Source organism: Lates calcarifer, linkage group LG17, assembly GCF_001640805.2.
Source record: "Lates calcarifer isolate ASB-BC8 linkage group LG17, TLL_Latcal_v3, whole genome shotgun sequence".
NCBI classification, from domain to species: Eukaryota; Metazoa; Chordata; class Actinopteri; family Centropomidae; genus Lates; species Lates calcarifer.
In genome coordinates this window covers 7,973,097-7,988,057 of record NC_066849.1, presented here as the reverse complement: position 1 = coordinate 7,988,057, position 14,961 = coordinate 7,973,097, and the positions used below count along the sequence as shown (strand labels likewise).

The 14,961-nt window shown below is 39.8% G+C and overlaps 2 protein-coding genes across 2 annotated transcripts; one reads left to right on the top strand and one right to left on the bottom strand.

Annotated features, from left to right (window-relative positions):
• The first annotated feature begins 89 nt into the window (after positions 1 to 89).
• marchf2 (membrane-associated ring finger (C3HC4) 2) lies at positions 90 to 8,922 on the top strand. The gene is made up of 5 exons (XM_018670187.2): positions 90 to 456; positions 2,825 to 3,121; positions 4,347 to 4,542; positions 4,855 to 5,064; positions 5,168 to 8,922. The coding sequence occupies exons 2-5, from the start codon at positions 2,940 to 2,942 to the stop codon at positions 5,324 to 5,326; spliced, it is 747 nt and encodes a 248-aa protein (XP_018525703.1). The 5' UTR covers positions 90 to 456; positions 2,825 to 2,939; the 3' UTR covers positions 5,327 to 8,922.
• A 1,119-nt stretch (positions 8,923 to 10,041) lies between these two features.
• Positions 10,042 to 14,391, bottom strand: LOC108879053 (ras-related protein Rab-11B). The gene is made up of 5 exons (XM_018670188.2): positions 14,223 to 14,391; positions 12,378 to 12,573; positions 12,073 to 12,266; positions 11,757 to 11,837; positions 10,042 to 10,776 (listed from the first exon to the last, which is right to left on the bottom strand). Exons 1-5 carry the CDS (start codon positions 14,260 to 14,262, stop codon positions 10,631 to 10,633), a joined length of 657 nt encoding a protein of 218 aa, XP_018525704.1. The 5' UTR covers positions 14,263 to 14,391; the 3' UTR covers positions 10,042 to 10,630.
• Between the last annotated feature and the right edge of the window lie 570 nt (positions 14,392 to 14,961).

The following is a 14,961-nucleotide window of genomic DNA, read 5'->3' as shown; positions in this document are numbered from 1 at the left end:
AGTTTTATAAGTATCATAGAGGTGATAATGGCCCTCGGTTTGTTTATTTCTCCCGGCCGCGTTGCGCATGTGATGTTTTTCGGTGAGTGCCCCTCCCTTTGGCAAGCTGTTGTTATTCACACAGTCACATTTGATCCCCGTCCGGATTGTGTGTTGGCACCGGTCTGGCCAGTGGTTCATGTGTTCACCGCAGAGGCAGACAGCTGATGATGAGCCTCTGGAGTGTATTTAAAGCCCGGGGAAAGCGGAAGTCTGGCCCGCCGTGTGTTATCAGCTGAGAGCCGCTAGCTAGCACGGGACTGAGCAGTGTATATCATTAGCCAGCTGGCAGCGCTGCACTTTGACCAAATGCTCCCCATTCACACAGAGAGACAAACATGAAACGGGAAGGAAACGCGAGGATATTAGCGCGGTGATGGCCGTCGCTGTAATACACTGCTAAGACGATCACAAGGGGTGAGTAAACGTTTCTATGTTTTATTTTCTCAGCTAGCAGCTCAGTGTAGCCGCTGACAGCTGGCAGCTAGCAGACAACACAGCTGTGACGGACACCGACTGACCACGTTTATTTAATGGAAAATGAAAACAGACAGCGAATTTATAGTGACTCCAAAATGACCATTTGAGACAAGCCGGCGCTCATGTCCAAAATAAGAAAAACTGCAGCACTGCTATACACAGCTAATTTATATCACCGCACAACTGAAGCATATAATGATATTGACACGATCCAGCCCTCTCTGCTCCAGACGATAGTCTGGATCAAAGCTGTAACATCTGGCTGTGGCGGAGACGTTAGCTGCTTTGACTGAAAAGGAAAAATACTCGAGTTTGTAAGCTAGGTTGATTTTTAATGTCATAATGTAGCGGAGAAGCTATTAAGTGATGCATTTCCATTACTATTTTCAAATGTTAGTCACACTCACAGGTATAATTGAAGTTAAAAATCACCTGAATTTACGTTTCTCAACCGATTAGACACACAAGATAATTTTATGCCTGTGGTTGCACACGTCACTAGGTATAAACGACTCAGAAAACAAATGACTTAAATTTTGTTGTTGCCTCAGTTTTAGGCCTTCCGTTTTGTTTTTCTGGGTCAGAGATTGTTCCTCGTGCCATCGTGCCAACACACAGACTGTGGCAGTTTACCATTGATTTGAATGGGTTAAGATGTCATCCAGCCAGGGATCTGTATATAGCAAAACTAAAGTTCAGGCCTCATAACTACACTCCTGGATAACCACAAAGCTTTTTTTATTGTCTAGCTCAGAGGTTAACTGGCTGTTTGATGACATGTGAAATTTGTCATTAACAGATGATGTGACATGTGCAAGTTGGATCATTGCAGCGGCAAAAACTGATATTCAGTAAGGCAAATGTTATAGAAAATGAGCAAACTGTTGGAAACAGTAGAAATGACACAACAATCAAATCACTGCTGGTCTGTTTTCATGGATCAAATTAGATCAGATGATGTTATTTGTTGTCCAAGACCTGTAATGATCACTCTTCTTAACCACAGTGAGGTTTTAAAATGATTAGAGTGTCAATTCTTGTGTTAGTTATTCATAAGGAGATAAAGATGCAAAATCCCATAAATTAACACAAGAATTTCTGCACCATCTGCCACACTAAACCTCCTGCTTAAAAACAACACAACAACAACAGTGTTGAGTACAAAGGATCATATAAGGACTGGTGTAATGCAGCGATGTGTACGGAGCTACAGTTGGACAGCCAGGCCTTATGTGAGCAACAACAACCCAGTATTTATCCACGACCAATACACTAGTGTGCGTGGCTCATCATTTCCATAAAAGTAAAGAAGCAACTACAGCGTGACGAACACTACACATCAGACACAGGCTATTTCCTCTGAATTTGTTTCTCACATCAATACTGTCTCATCAGAATATAAACAGTACACTTAAATGACCATATGCAGTTTATCTGTTACTGTACAGAATTACACAGTTTTTCAGACCGCAAGACAGACTACAGGCTAGCAAATTCAGCCATCTCTATAGCTCTCTTATCTTCAGTGAGGGGTTATCGGGGGGGGCTGTTTATCAGTCTGCTGCATGTCACACTCACTGCTGCCACAGACTATCACACTGGCTTTTATGATAGATTAGCAGATGCTTTGAGCAAATTGGCCCACCTCCAAACAGACAGCTTTCCTTTAAATGACAAAATGTCTGTGTTTTATTTTAGTTTAGTTATTCTCACATGGCAGGAAATTATTGGTACATGAAACAAACTTCCAGATGAATTCTGTCATAAAGTGTATGAAGCTAAACAGTATTGACAAAATCAAAATGAATTCTGAATCATAATTATACAAAATAATAATACTCTCACATTCATATGACTGATGGGTGCTGTATTTAATTCCACTGATGGTGAACAGCCAAGCAGAATATTGTTACACCTAGCGATCACAAACTTGAGACAACACAAATGACAGGCAATATCTAGTTTCATTTCACTATTTTGAGTTTATATCAAAATATTGACTCTCTTTACTCTGTTATATTTTCCTTTAAGGCAGCATGTAAATATCAGCTCGCTTTAGTGTCTGCGTATTGTTTGGTGGTGTTTGGTTATAATTAAGCATTAATTAAGTTTTTTAAGGCAAAAGTTTTTTTTAAGTTTTTTAAAGTGGCAATACCATAATGTATAACTTCGCTATTACAAGTAAAAGTCCTGCACTCTTTAAGTACATAAGTATTAGTACAGTACATGAATAAAAGCACTATTTTCCACCACAGGTATTGTTTATATGAAAAAGCCGTCAATCTCTCTGTGTCTCTCTCTGTAGAAACTAACCTGTGGAAGAGCAGATTCTTTGTTTTCTGCTCCGTCCTTCGTCCTTCTCTTCTGACCCCTCACACCCTCCCCTCTATCTCTACGGCCTGTGTCTCAACACTGTACCCATGACGACAGGCGGGTGTTGCCACCTGCCCGGCTCATTGTGCGACTGTGCCAGCAGCACGGGTCTGTGGAAGAGCGTGGAGGAAGCAGGTGGCGACGGGTGCCAGGCGCTCTACGTCACCCAGGTCACAGCCATAGATGGACGGTTGCTATCGTCCGTGCTAAAACCCATGAGCACACAAAGGTAAGGCTCACTTACACTTTTCTGGGCACATGTTTGAATGTTAACAGGCTTGTGTGGGTAATGTGAGCAGAAATATCCAGGACGAGCACCTCACAGTGGTTTCACTGCCTCTTTATTCATAATGTAGGCCAGTTTACAGCAGACATTTTGACTTGTCATACTGTAGTATTAAAAGCACAGGTATTAGTTATAATATTAATGATGACTCTTTTCTATTCTCCTTATTGGTATTGATTGTATCCTAACTATTTAGACTTTGTAGGTCCAGTGTGATGTTAATGATAGCTTCCTTATTTTTTCTAAAACTTTATTCCAAATTCCATTATATATATTTATTTATTGTGTTGCATTATTGACATTATGGTTATTTTCACCTAGTTAATTTCATTTTAATTTCATTTTATTTATCTTAGTTTTGTTGTAAGAATCCTTTTCTATGAGGCATTTGTACTTTATCCTCTTCCTTTTGGGCACTTTGAATGTCATGTCTTTTTTTGAATGTAATTGTGTTTGCATTGGTGTAAAAAAAATAAGTAACACTTTGCTTTAAGTCTTCCTATTTAGCATTATATAATCCTTTAATAAATGGCTTATACACCATAATGTAGTTGTTAGAACTGTAACTCCTCCTGTGGACACCCATGAGTGAGGGCTGGTGCGCACCAGATAATCCATTACAGATAACGACTGAGAATATAGTAAAACACAGTTGTAGTGATATGATATGTCTTTGTAGGAGAGGTATTAATATAGAACATTTGTCAACAGTTATGAAACACCTAAATTGTCCTTTTTATTTTCCTAAAACTTCATTATAGTGTATTATAAACCATTTATTCAATGTTTATTTACTGCTTCAGTGATAAATAGGGGGGTGTAAAGTGTTACCAAAAAATATATATTTGATCAATTTCTTTCTGTATTTAATAGAGTTTTTACTATGTAATACTATAATCTGTAATGCTATGTGATGATTCTGGTCCCCTGTACTGTATCACACCTGTGATGTATTCTCCTGATTGACAAGCGACCTTGATGAAGCAGACACAAAATGCGTTACTAGCTCTTCCTCTTTCAGAAAATGCTCATATATTAAATTTGAGCTGGTGTAGAGTTGAGTTTTTTGCCGTGCAGCATGTCCCCTCAGCATTTTAGTACGACTGTATTCGTTAGAAAAAAAAAACTGCACAGAAATGTTTTTTAATCGTGTTTTATTTTGTCGCAGTGATGGTCCCATCTGTCGTATTTGCCATGAAGGAGGCAACACTGAGGGGCTCCTGTCCCCCTGTGACTGCACAGGCACCCTGGGCGCAGTGCACAAGAGCTGCTTGGAGAAGTGGCTGTCGTCTTCCAACACCAGCTACTGTGAGCTCTGTCATACAGAGTTCAGCATCGAGCGCCGACCGAGGCCTCTCACAGAGGTAACAAAGGTCAATGCCCTTTGCCTTGTCTGCTACAATCTTTCTTTTTGTTCTCTTTATTCTCATTTGCTGGACTGCCGTGTGTGGACGATTGTGTGGATGTAAATGTGAAGCAGCTTCTTTTTTTTTTTTTACGTCTCATCTTTCAGCTTGCTTGCTTTGTTGTTTTATTTTAGTGAGTCTTTTCTGTTCTTGAATGACTTAAAATATGTCTTTCTTCCACTTTCTTTCAACCTCTCCCTTGCCTCTCTTTCACTTGCGTATATATTCTCCCTCTTCTCTGTTTCTCCCTGTCTACTTCCCATCTCACAGTGGCTGCGGGACCCCGGCCCTCGTAACGAGAAGAGGACACTGTTCTGTGACATGGTGTGCTTCCTGTTTATCACACCTCTAGCAGCCATTTCAGGTTGGCTGTGCCTGAGGGGCGCTCAGGACCATCTTCAGCTGGGGAGCTGGCTGCAGGCTGTGGGCCTCATAGCCCTCACCATCGCCCTCTTCACCATCTATGTGCTCTGGACCTTGGTAAAAATGAATTCACATACAGATTACTTAATCTTAGAATACCTCAAAATACACAATGATTAATGTCCTGTCTTCCTCTCCTCCTGCCTGGTCGTCTCTGCAGGTGTCTTTCCGCTACCACTGTCAGCTGTACTCTGAGTGGAGGAGAACAAATCAGAAAGTGCGTCTGCTCATTCCTGAAGCCAAGGAGTCCAACTCATCCCAGCATTCTTTGCTCTCTACTAAACTGATGAAGAAGCCTGCCAATGAAAGTATAGTATGAGACCAAACGGACACGGTCAATGATAATGGTGTCTTTAGTGTGTGAGGGCTGAATCTCAGTGCACCATGCCAGCCAGACTTTAAAGAAGCACTTGCGGGCTTTTTTTGTTGCTTTCCCCTCTTTTTTCCCCTTTGCCCCATGAGTACTTTTTTTTTTTAAAGGTGCATTTTTTTGAAAAATCTGTCTTGTGTGGGTGCAGAGCTGAGCACATTTAAATGGAGTCTGTCTGTCGTCACGCTGGGTGTTGACCAAGCTTATGCAAAAAGCACTGGAGAGTGGAACAGCACATGAAAGTGAACAGAGACACGGGCACAGTCTCATGACTCATGATGATAACAATACTAACAGTGAGTGTAAAGTAAGGGATGGACCAAACTAACTTGTTTAGTGGACTGTGAAATATTCTAATGGTTGTTCTGCTTAGTTTCAACAGCCCATCGATTGTCCACAGCTGACTGCAGAGAGCAGCACGTCCATTCATTGTTGTGCTGCAGTGATGAAACTGTGGAAACTGCTAGATTCATGTCATATCTGGGCATGCACTTACCTACTTAGGCCTTGTATTTTCTGCACAGTGTCGCCCACAGAGGAGCTATTTCAAGCAGTTATTACATGACCCCACGTTAATCTGTAAAGGAAAAATGAAAAGCTTAGATCTTTGCAGTCCAGATGCCTGTGTGCCGTCAGAGATCCAACTTCTTAAGTTTAACACGAGCTCACTGGTCGTCTTTCAGTGTTTTTACATCTCATCGGATGGCAGCGTAACATTAGTAAAGCCAGAGATTGTGCAATAAAACACTGTGGACATTGAGGTCGTCACAGTACATGAAGAGACCTCTACTAACATGCACAGTCATGCATGCAACCACTGTTAATAATTTTGGGGGGATTTTTTTTTACTGTTAGTTGTATTGTAAAATCATTTTTTAAAACCACTAAAGAATGAACGGATTTACTATTTCTACTGAAGTAGGCTTAACAGTGTCCTCATAGAGGTTCTTGTATTATCAGCACTTAACAAGTAGGTCTTTATTTTTATATAGATCAACAGAAAACGCCCTTCAAAATGGCTTTTAGCAACAAGCGTTGTGTGGTGGCTGGTACAGTGTACTAAAATATCCTTTTTAATGGCCTGTTGAAGTACTTAATTTGTTTTTGTTTTTGATTTATTTTTTTAAAGGGATACACATGCCTGTATATGTGTAGTTTCCATCATTACAACAATCAGGGACATAGAAACTTTCAAATAGTTAAACATATAGTAGGTTCTTTTTTTTGTGCTGGTGTTTCTGCCAGTAACATAAATGTAACCTGCCAACAGGGACTGTCATGGTGGACACATTATGCAAGCACCACTAAGGCCAAATCTGAGCTTTGTTTTGTGTTTTCTTTCAAACAGGCCACTAGATGCTCACATGCTCCTCTAAGTCCATTTGATGGATGTTGTCTTTCGTGGGGGGTGCCAGCTTTTCCTCATTAGGTTGTGATGTTACCGACCAGAATCAGCTTGTAGTGTCTGCGTTAGCAGTTTGGGAGAGGAGGGAGAAATCACTTGATTACTCGTGTATATAGTTTGGTGCAGTCAAGTCGCTCACAGTGGCTGTTAATCAGCCAGTCAGAGAGGATCTTCTCTGCTGTGAGTGTCTGTCAGTTAGTGGTCCACCTTTGAACATAGTTTATTTCATCATTCCATTTCATTTGGGTTATGAGGAGACGGTTAATTATTACAGTACATCGACAGTGTGAGATGCGTGAAGTTGAAAACCCCAGCAACACTTGAAATACTGAGAGTAAAATTAAAACCAACATGATTCAAACACACCGGCTTGAAAAATACAACAGCATTCTCCTTTTAGGGATCACGCAGGTGTTAAGCCAAGAATTCAGTATTTATTAATTTATAATTTTTAATGAATGCCTTTATTGTCATTGCACAATATACAACAAAATTAAGTAGATATTTTTGTTTCATTTATAGGTTTGCAATTCTGTGGTATGCAATTAAAGAAATACCATAGGTTTACTACACTGATTGTATTGAGAGCAAGCTTTAAATTAGTCTGATGGTGATCAGCCTGATCGATTATTATTAATTTTATTATTACAAACTAAATTTAGATTTCCAGATAATCATTCACAATCTTACTCTTCACACTTCAGCAGAGTTACATTTATAGCTTCGTCACTTTGATATTTATTTTCATTATCAGACTTTGATCATGGTTTGTTCTTCCTTTGTGCTTCTCCTTATTTTTCTACTAGATTGATACATTTAATAGACGTATTCAGTATTGAATCAGTGTAAACAAGTACAATACACTACCTGTGGCGTACAGAGCCCAGAAGTCTGGATTTTATGCACAATTGTGTTGATTATGCCTTTTATTTAAATATATACATTTTTACTTAATAACAATCAGGCTTGAACATTATTTTATTTAAACTGGTGTGTGATGGTGTGAAGTTACAAAGGGGCAGATGTGTTCTTCAGCTTTTCCTCTGTGTCACAGACAAAATATGGAAAACGTCAGTTATTAGTAGAAACCCCAGACCATTTCAGTTTCCAGAGCCAATTTTGTTTTTGACTGTCAATAAGCATCAATACATTTTTTTCCCTCCCGCACTGTGATGGTTGTTATACTTCAGAAACCTTGTGATCTGAACTGACTTTATGAGTTTAGTGGCAACATTAGTTAGAGGAACAGCTCAGTCGTGGTGTTTGGTGGGATCTGTTTGACTGCTGACAGTGAGGCATCTCCAGTGACCAGAGGCTCGTCAGTCCTGTCCTCACCCCGGCCTCTCGTCCACTTTGGAACATTTAGCTCATGGTGGTTGTCCCACATACCAGCCCAGTTAATCGTTTGTTTGTGTGTTTAACTGATCTAAGAATAAAGGATTATATCCTGCAATACTGGGATGCACCCGCGGGGTTGGGTGGGGTGGGGGTGGTCGCCTGCCTTACGAGCTTCAGTCATTAGATCATCCATGTGTTTACTGTTTGTCATGAACGAGGCTTTACTGTAAGGCGAGGCAGTGATCTGAAGCAGTGTAAACAGGTGCAGTAGTTCAAAACAGCTTGAAAACAAGAAATGGTTCAATTTCAGTGTTAATGCAGATGAATAGTTTGTTTTTTGTATTGGAGGTTTGTACAGAGTCGCCAACAAATTATGCAACACTGCTCCTTTTTTGCTACTTGCCTATCCATATCAGAGTTAGCTGAAACAGATCCTCATATGTCCCAAGTTTCATTACACTTTTACCATAATGTAATAGTTCTTTACATCAACTCCACAATACAAACCCAGAAAGGGATTTAAAATCATTGTTTTCTTTATTACACAGACATGCAGATGTTACCTCCTTTGTGTTATGTTAAATAGCATTTTTGTAATCTTTTAATTCTACATGTCTTCTCTGGAGGGTGGCTATGTTAATATGTATCATTTGTTGCAATTCTTCAGTATTCACGTTTTTTAAATACAATGATGTTTATGGTGTGCTGTGGAAAAAAAGAAAGATGTCTTCACCAAAATCCTGGTACCTGCAACCAGCCAAGAATTGTTTGCAAAGCAAATAAAAAATGTTGATAAATCATAGGTGAACATGAATTCAGGTGATTTGGTTTCTTGTTCTGATAGCTTTGTCTGCTCTCTGCTCTGTACTTGTGCGGTTATATTTTCATGTGTGGTCGACTGTGTAGTTGATCTTCAGCGTTACAGTGTAGACACTCTTATATGTACATTGTAATATAGCTGTTTTTAGATCATCCTCTTAGTCCAGCAGGGATGAGGTGTCATTACTATAAGTCTGTTTTTGACCACAGCTCTACGTAGCCATTAATCCTGATGAAAAACAACTGCTCCTCTTCAAGTTTTGCTCCGGTATCTGTGGAGCATCACAGGATCTCCTCGTCCTATCCGCTGCATGTGGCAAATATAAGCAGCTTATTTAAAAAAACAGTTTCACGTCAGTCTCTGCCCTCCTGACAAAAAACCCACTAAAACACTTGAATGTTTTCTGTGGGTTTTGAACTGATAAATAATAACATTGGCCTCTGCTTAGCTATTTACCCTCGGATGCTGACACTTTTGTGTACCATAACCTTGAATTTGATATCCTGATGTTGGCACTGGAATTACTGATTCATGTTCCAGATTTAATTACATTTTCCTTTTTTTCAGTTTTTTTTTTTTTTTTTGTTTGTTTGTTTTGTTTTGTTTTTTTTTCTTATTTGGTAAAGGTACTCAGGCAGCACGTCCAATCTTAACTAATCTTTACTAATCAAGTTAATCCTGACTTGGTTTGGTAGTGGGACAAGTACTGAGTTCTCACTTTCTCTTTTTTACTTTAAGTAGCAACACCACAATATAAAAATACTCCATTACAAGTAGAAGTCCTGCATTAAAAAATCTTATGTTAAGTATAAATACATAAGTATTATGAACAAACATGTACTTAAAAAATCTAAAGTAGAAGTATTCACTATACAAAATAGCCTCATTCAAATTATTTGATTACTGATGCATAAACATGTAAGCTCAATTTTCCACTGTTATATATACTATTGGTAAATTGGAGTAAAAAGTACAATATTAAATATCTGAAATGTAGTGGTGCATAGAAACATAAGGTACCACAAAATGGAGGTACCTCAAATTTGTACTCAGGACCAAATCAGAGAACAAATAATTTTCAGTGAGAATATATCAACAAACCACTTTTGTCAAGAATTTTATTGTAAATTTTTACAGTTCTTAAACTGAAAGTAAAACAATGACAACTTAAGCCAAATAATCTTCAATAAATACCTAATGAGGATATTTTTGGCATGATAACTTAGCTGATTTAAGAAGAAAGTCACTGTCGAAAGGCATAATACTGCTTCATCAGGTTGGAGTAACTGCCTGTAGTTTATTTACGCAGCACCATCTAGTGGTAACAATTGAAATGTCACAACCTCCCTGCGCATGACAGCGTTTCAGTAGAGTTCAAACAACTTCACAGGCTTCGACAGCGACAACTGCCTCGTCCCTGCATTGCAGGAACCTTCACATTGACTCACATTGAACAAGTGGACTGACCGAGTGACATAAAGGCTTCTTGTTTTTCTTTCATGGCAGAAGAGAAGAGCACAGGTGAGTTCATAAGTATTATATAAAACTGAAGAATGAAAGGTAGAGAAAAAGTAAAGTACAGAGTGACGAGGGAGTTGGCCGCGAGCAGAGCTACGGGAAGAGAAAGTGCACAGGTGATGTGATGTCAAGGTGGATGTGGAGGAGAGGAGGAGTGTCATGTGACTGAGTGTCACAGGCTCTGGCAGCACTGGAGTTTGTTGCCCTTCTGCCCGTCAGTGGTCGGTGGGACGCTTATGTCCACTACGTTGTTGCCTGGAGACTCATCATGTGCAGATCTGTCCGCTATCTGCTTCTGTGAGACAATGCGGTAGATTTCTGCAGAGGGAAATTCAGGAAAGAAAATCAACATTATGATGCATTTAATTTGTCTTAACTCCTTAAAACCTATTTAACTGTCTCTGTGTGTGTGTAGCTGTTGCATTAGTGTACATCCTCATTAGATGGCAAACAGAGTTGTGCAGCCCTGTATCAAAATGGTAAAATGTGAACCTTACTGTACAGCTTAAATATAACGTGGTCTTTTCAGTCAATGACAGATTTTCACACCTCCACATTCAATGTCGACTGAATCCTCTCAGTCACAGTAAACTCTGTGGTAGCTTTTTTGAGAGGAGAAAATTCTCCTGAGATGATTTTGAAATCTGTGACAGTCTACCAAACTGGATAGTTGCTCTAAAAAAAAAAAAAAAACAGCACAGAAAAGTGTAGTGCTGGTACTGACACTAAAATTAAAATGAGAAAGAATATCACACCAGCAGCACACCTCTATATTTCCAGGAGTGGAACAAGTACTAAATTACTTACTAAAGTAAAAGTAAAAGAGTAAATTTACTTATATAAAAACCTACTTAAAAAAGTAAAGAAGTAATTCTGAGTAAATGTTACTGTGGTACTTCTTTAGGATGAGGAGAACTGAAAATTTGTAGTAACCTTTTCCAAAATGTATTAAGAGGCATAATTAACAGACACAGTTACTTGTATTAACATGTCAGTGTACACATTTGTATCGTGTTAATGAACATGCACTGACTGTTAAATGAAGGTTGTGTAATGTAGTGAAGTCAAATATATAAAAAGTACTTGAATAAAAGTGAAATGACTGACTTTTAAAAATACTATTAAAAAAAACAAAAAGTTGACGTCATTACCCCAATTGGAGTAACTGTGATTTGCTGCTTCCACCCCTGTATTACTTAATTATATTATGGTATAAATGATACATATACAACACACAGACCTTCAGGGGACTCTAAGTGCATCACATGATCTGCTGCTCTCGGTGTTGTTTTTCCTACCTGTTAAAATGTTCTTAAAGGCCTCTTCTACATTTGTGGAGTCCAACGCTGATGTTTCAATAAATGACAGAGTGTTCTTTTCTAATGTGGGAAGAGAAGAAAGTTACATTTTAAACACGTACAAAGTGGCTTCACTTGCTGTATTATCACAGCACTTTGTGTGTGATTTACCTGCATCAGTGGGTACCGCCCTGAGGTGGTACCCACTGATGAGAGGTTTAAGTAAGTGCTTAAACTAAAGTGTTTTTTTGTTATTTTATTTCTTACAGAATTCCCCTTTAGTCGACTCCATTTCTAATGCAGTGCTGTTGTTTACCTGCAAAGGCTCGAGCCTCATCAGTGGGCACCGCCCTGAGGTGGCGGAGGTCGCTCTTGTTTCCAACCAGCATGATGACGATGTTGTTGTCAGCGTGGTCCCTCAGCTCCTTCAGCCAGCGTTCGACATTCTCATACGTCAGGTGCTTGGCGATGTCGTAAACCAGGAGGGCCCCGACTGCACCCCGGTAATAACTGGTGACAGCAGAAAACCAGGTGAGTACATCAACTCTACTGTTTTTTCCTGCAGCACAATAAGTTGATCAATATACACCTGCTTACACAGAGATAAAACAACAAACTCACGCTGAGGTGATTGCTCTGTAGCGTTCCTGTCCAGCTGTGTCCCAGATTTGAGCCTTTATCGTCTTGCCGTCCACCTGGATGCTGCGGGTGGCAAACTCCACCCCGATGGTGCTCTTGCTCTCCAGATTGAACTCATTTCTTGTGAAGCGGGACAGCAGGTTACTCTTCCCCACTCCAGAGTCTCCAATTAGTACGACTGCAACCAAAACAAGAACTAAAATTTAAACACTTAACAAGGTAATATGGCTTTCAGATTTCAAGCATTCCAGCAGTTATTTTGTGATCATATATGACAACATGTGACTGTACCCATGTTCACTTCAAACTGCCTCATCCATTGTTGCTGCAATCCATTTGTAAATGTAATTTTTTAAGCTTAATTTAAAAGTGCACATTAGCTGGACATAAATGTGCCACATTTAGCTAACTGCATGGTTTTCATCTGCAGAATTACAAACACTGATAATGGTAGTTACGCAAAATGTATCAAACGAGTATAATTACACAATGCACTGTAGTCAGGTTAACACCAGCATCCTCAGTCAAAGTGGAAGCGCTGACTTGTTTTCCTGCCTTCTATCTGATCAGACTTTGCCCTGTTGGGAGTCACACAGGGAGAAGCTGCCAAAAACCTGCTCTCTGGGAAATCTGACTCGACAGTTTCTCAAGGCCTCTTGTTCCTGTGTCGTCTTTACGAGTCATCAGGATCCTCCAATCGATTTCCAGCAGCCACGCTAGACCTGAGCTTCTTTTTCATACAGTATTTACAAGACAGATGTGACCAGTCTTATGTGTTTCTGTTTCCTCTTCCATTAACCCCATAGATATTAAATTACCTGCATCCAAATTTCAGTCTATGACATTTGATATACTGTATTGTAAGTTCATTTCTCTCCTGTTGATTATAGTGCTTGGATGTTACTAAAGCTTGCTTGCTAAGTCAGCCTTAAATACATCTTTTGAGATCTAACACAAAAGAGCAGCAAAATTTAGTCAGGCTCCATCTTGTGATTTCTGTAGCAATGGAGGGCGTCAACATAATAACAGAATAATAAGATGATTCTTATTGAAGAAATGCCACTTAAATTAGGACAGCAAAGTCAGCGACATGTTATGAGGAACTTGAGCATCCAGGTAGAGCGGTCCAGTGAGTAAATCTACTCACACGCCTTGAGCCCTCAAAGACAGTGTCGGTTTGGGGAAATACCTGGGCAGGTACTTCGCAAGAAAAAGCCATACTAGAGTTTCCTCCTCATCTCTTTCATATAGAGAGAGTTTCCTCCCCCAGGCGACAGGTCTACACCGCTGAATGGTAACTCCACCACAAAGGGAACTCCTGTTTCCTTTTTCCATTAAGTTTATCTGATTTCACGAGATCGGTTTAAGAAAGTAAACCACGACTGGTGCTCCTGTTCAGGTCGCCGGATTTTAAGTGTGGTTATATCTAGGTGACTTCTCGTCGACGACAATAAAGTTGAATTTACTTATTGCGAAAGCAACTGCTCCACCCGTTAGATTAGCTACTAGCCTGCAGGGCTAACTCACTATACGCCCTCCTCTCTAGAAAATCAATGTAGCGACACACATAGTTTGCAGCAAACTTTGACGCAAATAAAAGCGGTAATAGACTTGAAGGCAAAAGTAAATGTGACGCGATTTAGAGAGGGGAGGTGTGAAAAGTTGACTTAGAGAACACTTCGGCTAGCTACAGTTAGCTGCCACCACCAGCTGATATTAACCTGACCACTGACGCAGCTAACGTTAGCATGCTAGCCTGAGCTGAGCCAGTTTGCCAGAAGGATGTCATCAAAGTGTTATTTACAAACAAGTTTCTACTCCGCTCACCTTTGAACAAGAAGTCATATTCATCGTCTCTGTTCCCCATTGTCAGATATTATCACCTCTTTGGGCTGGCGGTGATGAAAGAATATATTTCCCCTGCCCTAACCAGGGAGCTGTGCCAAGATGACAGGAGACAATACACACATTGCGCAGGAAGAGCGGAGCCGCTGAGAGACAGGGTTACGTTAACGCAACACCGTCACGTGACTCACTGGTGCGTAACTTCAGGTAAGGCAAAATAAAGAGTATTTTGACTCATTCTCCACCAGTCTGTCCTTCCAACACATGGGACAATCCTACAAGTGCTATGAGTTTGAATGTCAACAGATTTACCTCCACGAACACTGAGCAAACTCCATCCAATGATAAAGGTTTTGTTATACCGTTGAAACAAGAAAAAGCTACTAGATGGATTTTGAGCTGCAATGGTTTTGACAACTAAATTTCTATTGTTTTATGTTTAAAAATAAATGATACATGTCCTTGCTCAGGATCAGTAAAGGACTAATTTGCTTTTACATTTTCAAGATAAACACTGTCACACTCACCACATGACACATGCTCAATTTTTTCTGTTCCACCCATAACTGGAATCCAGGCACTGCTTGTGGTAAGTGTTTACATGGCTCTGTCAGAGCCTTAGCAACTGAACCTGGACTTACACCTGCTTTAATTGTGGAACTGGCAGGAAAATGATGTAAAAGTATCCTGGTAAATATTGAGGGAGTTATAACAAATGAAA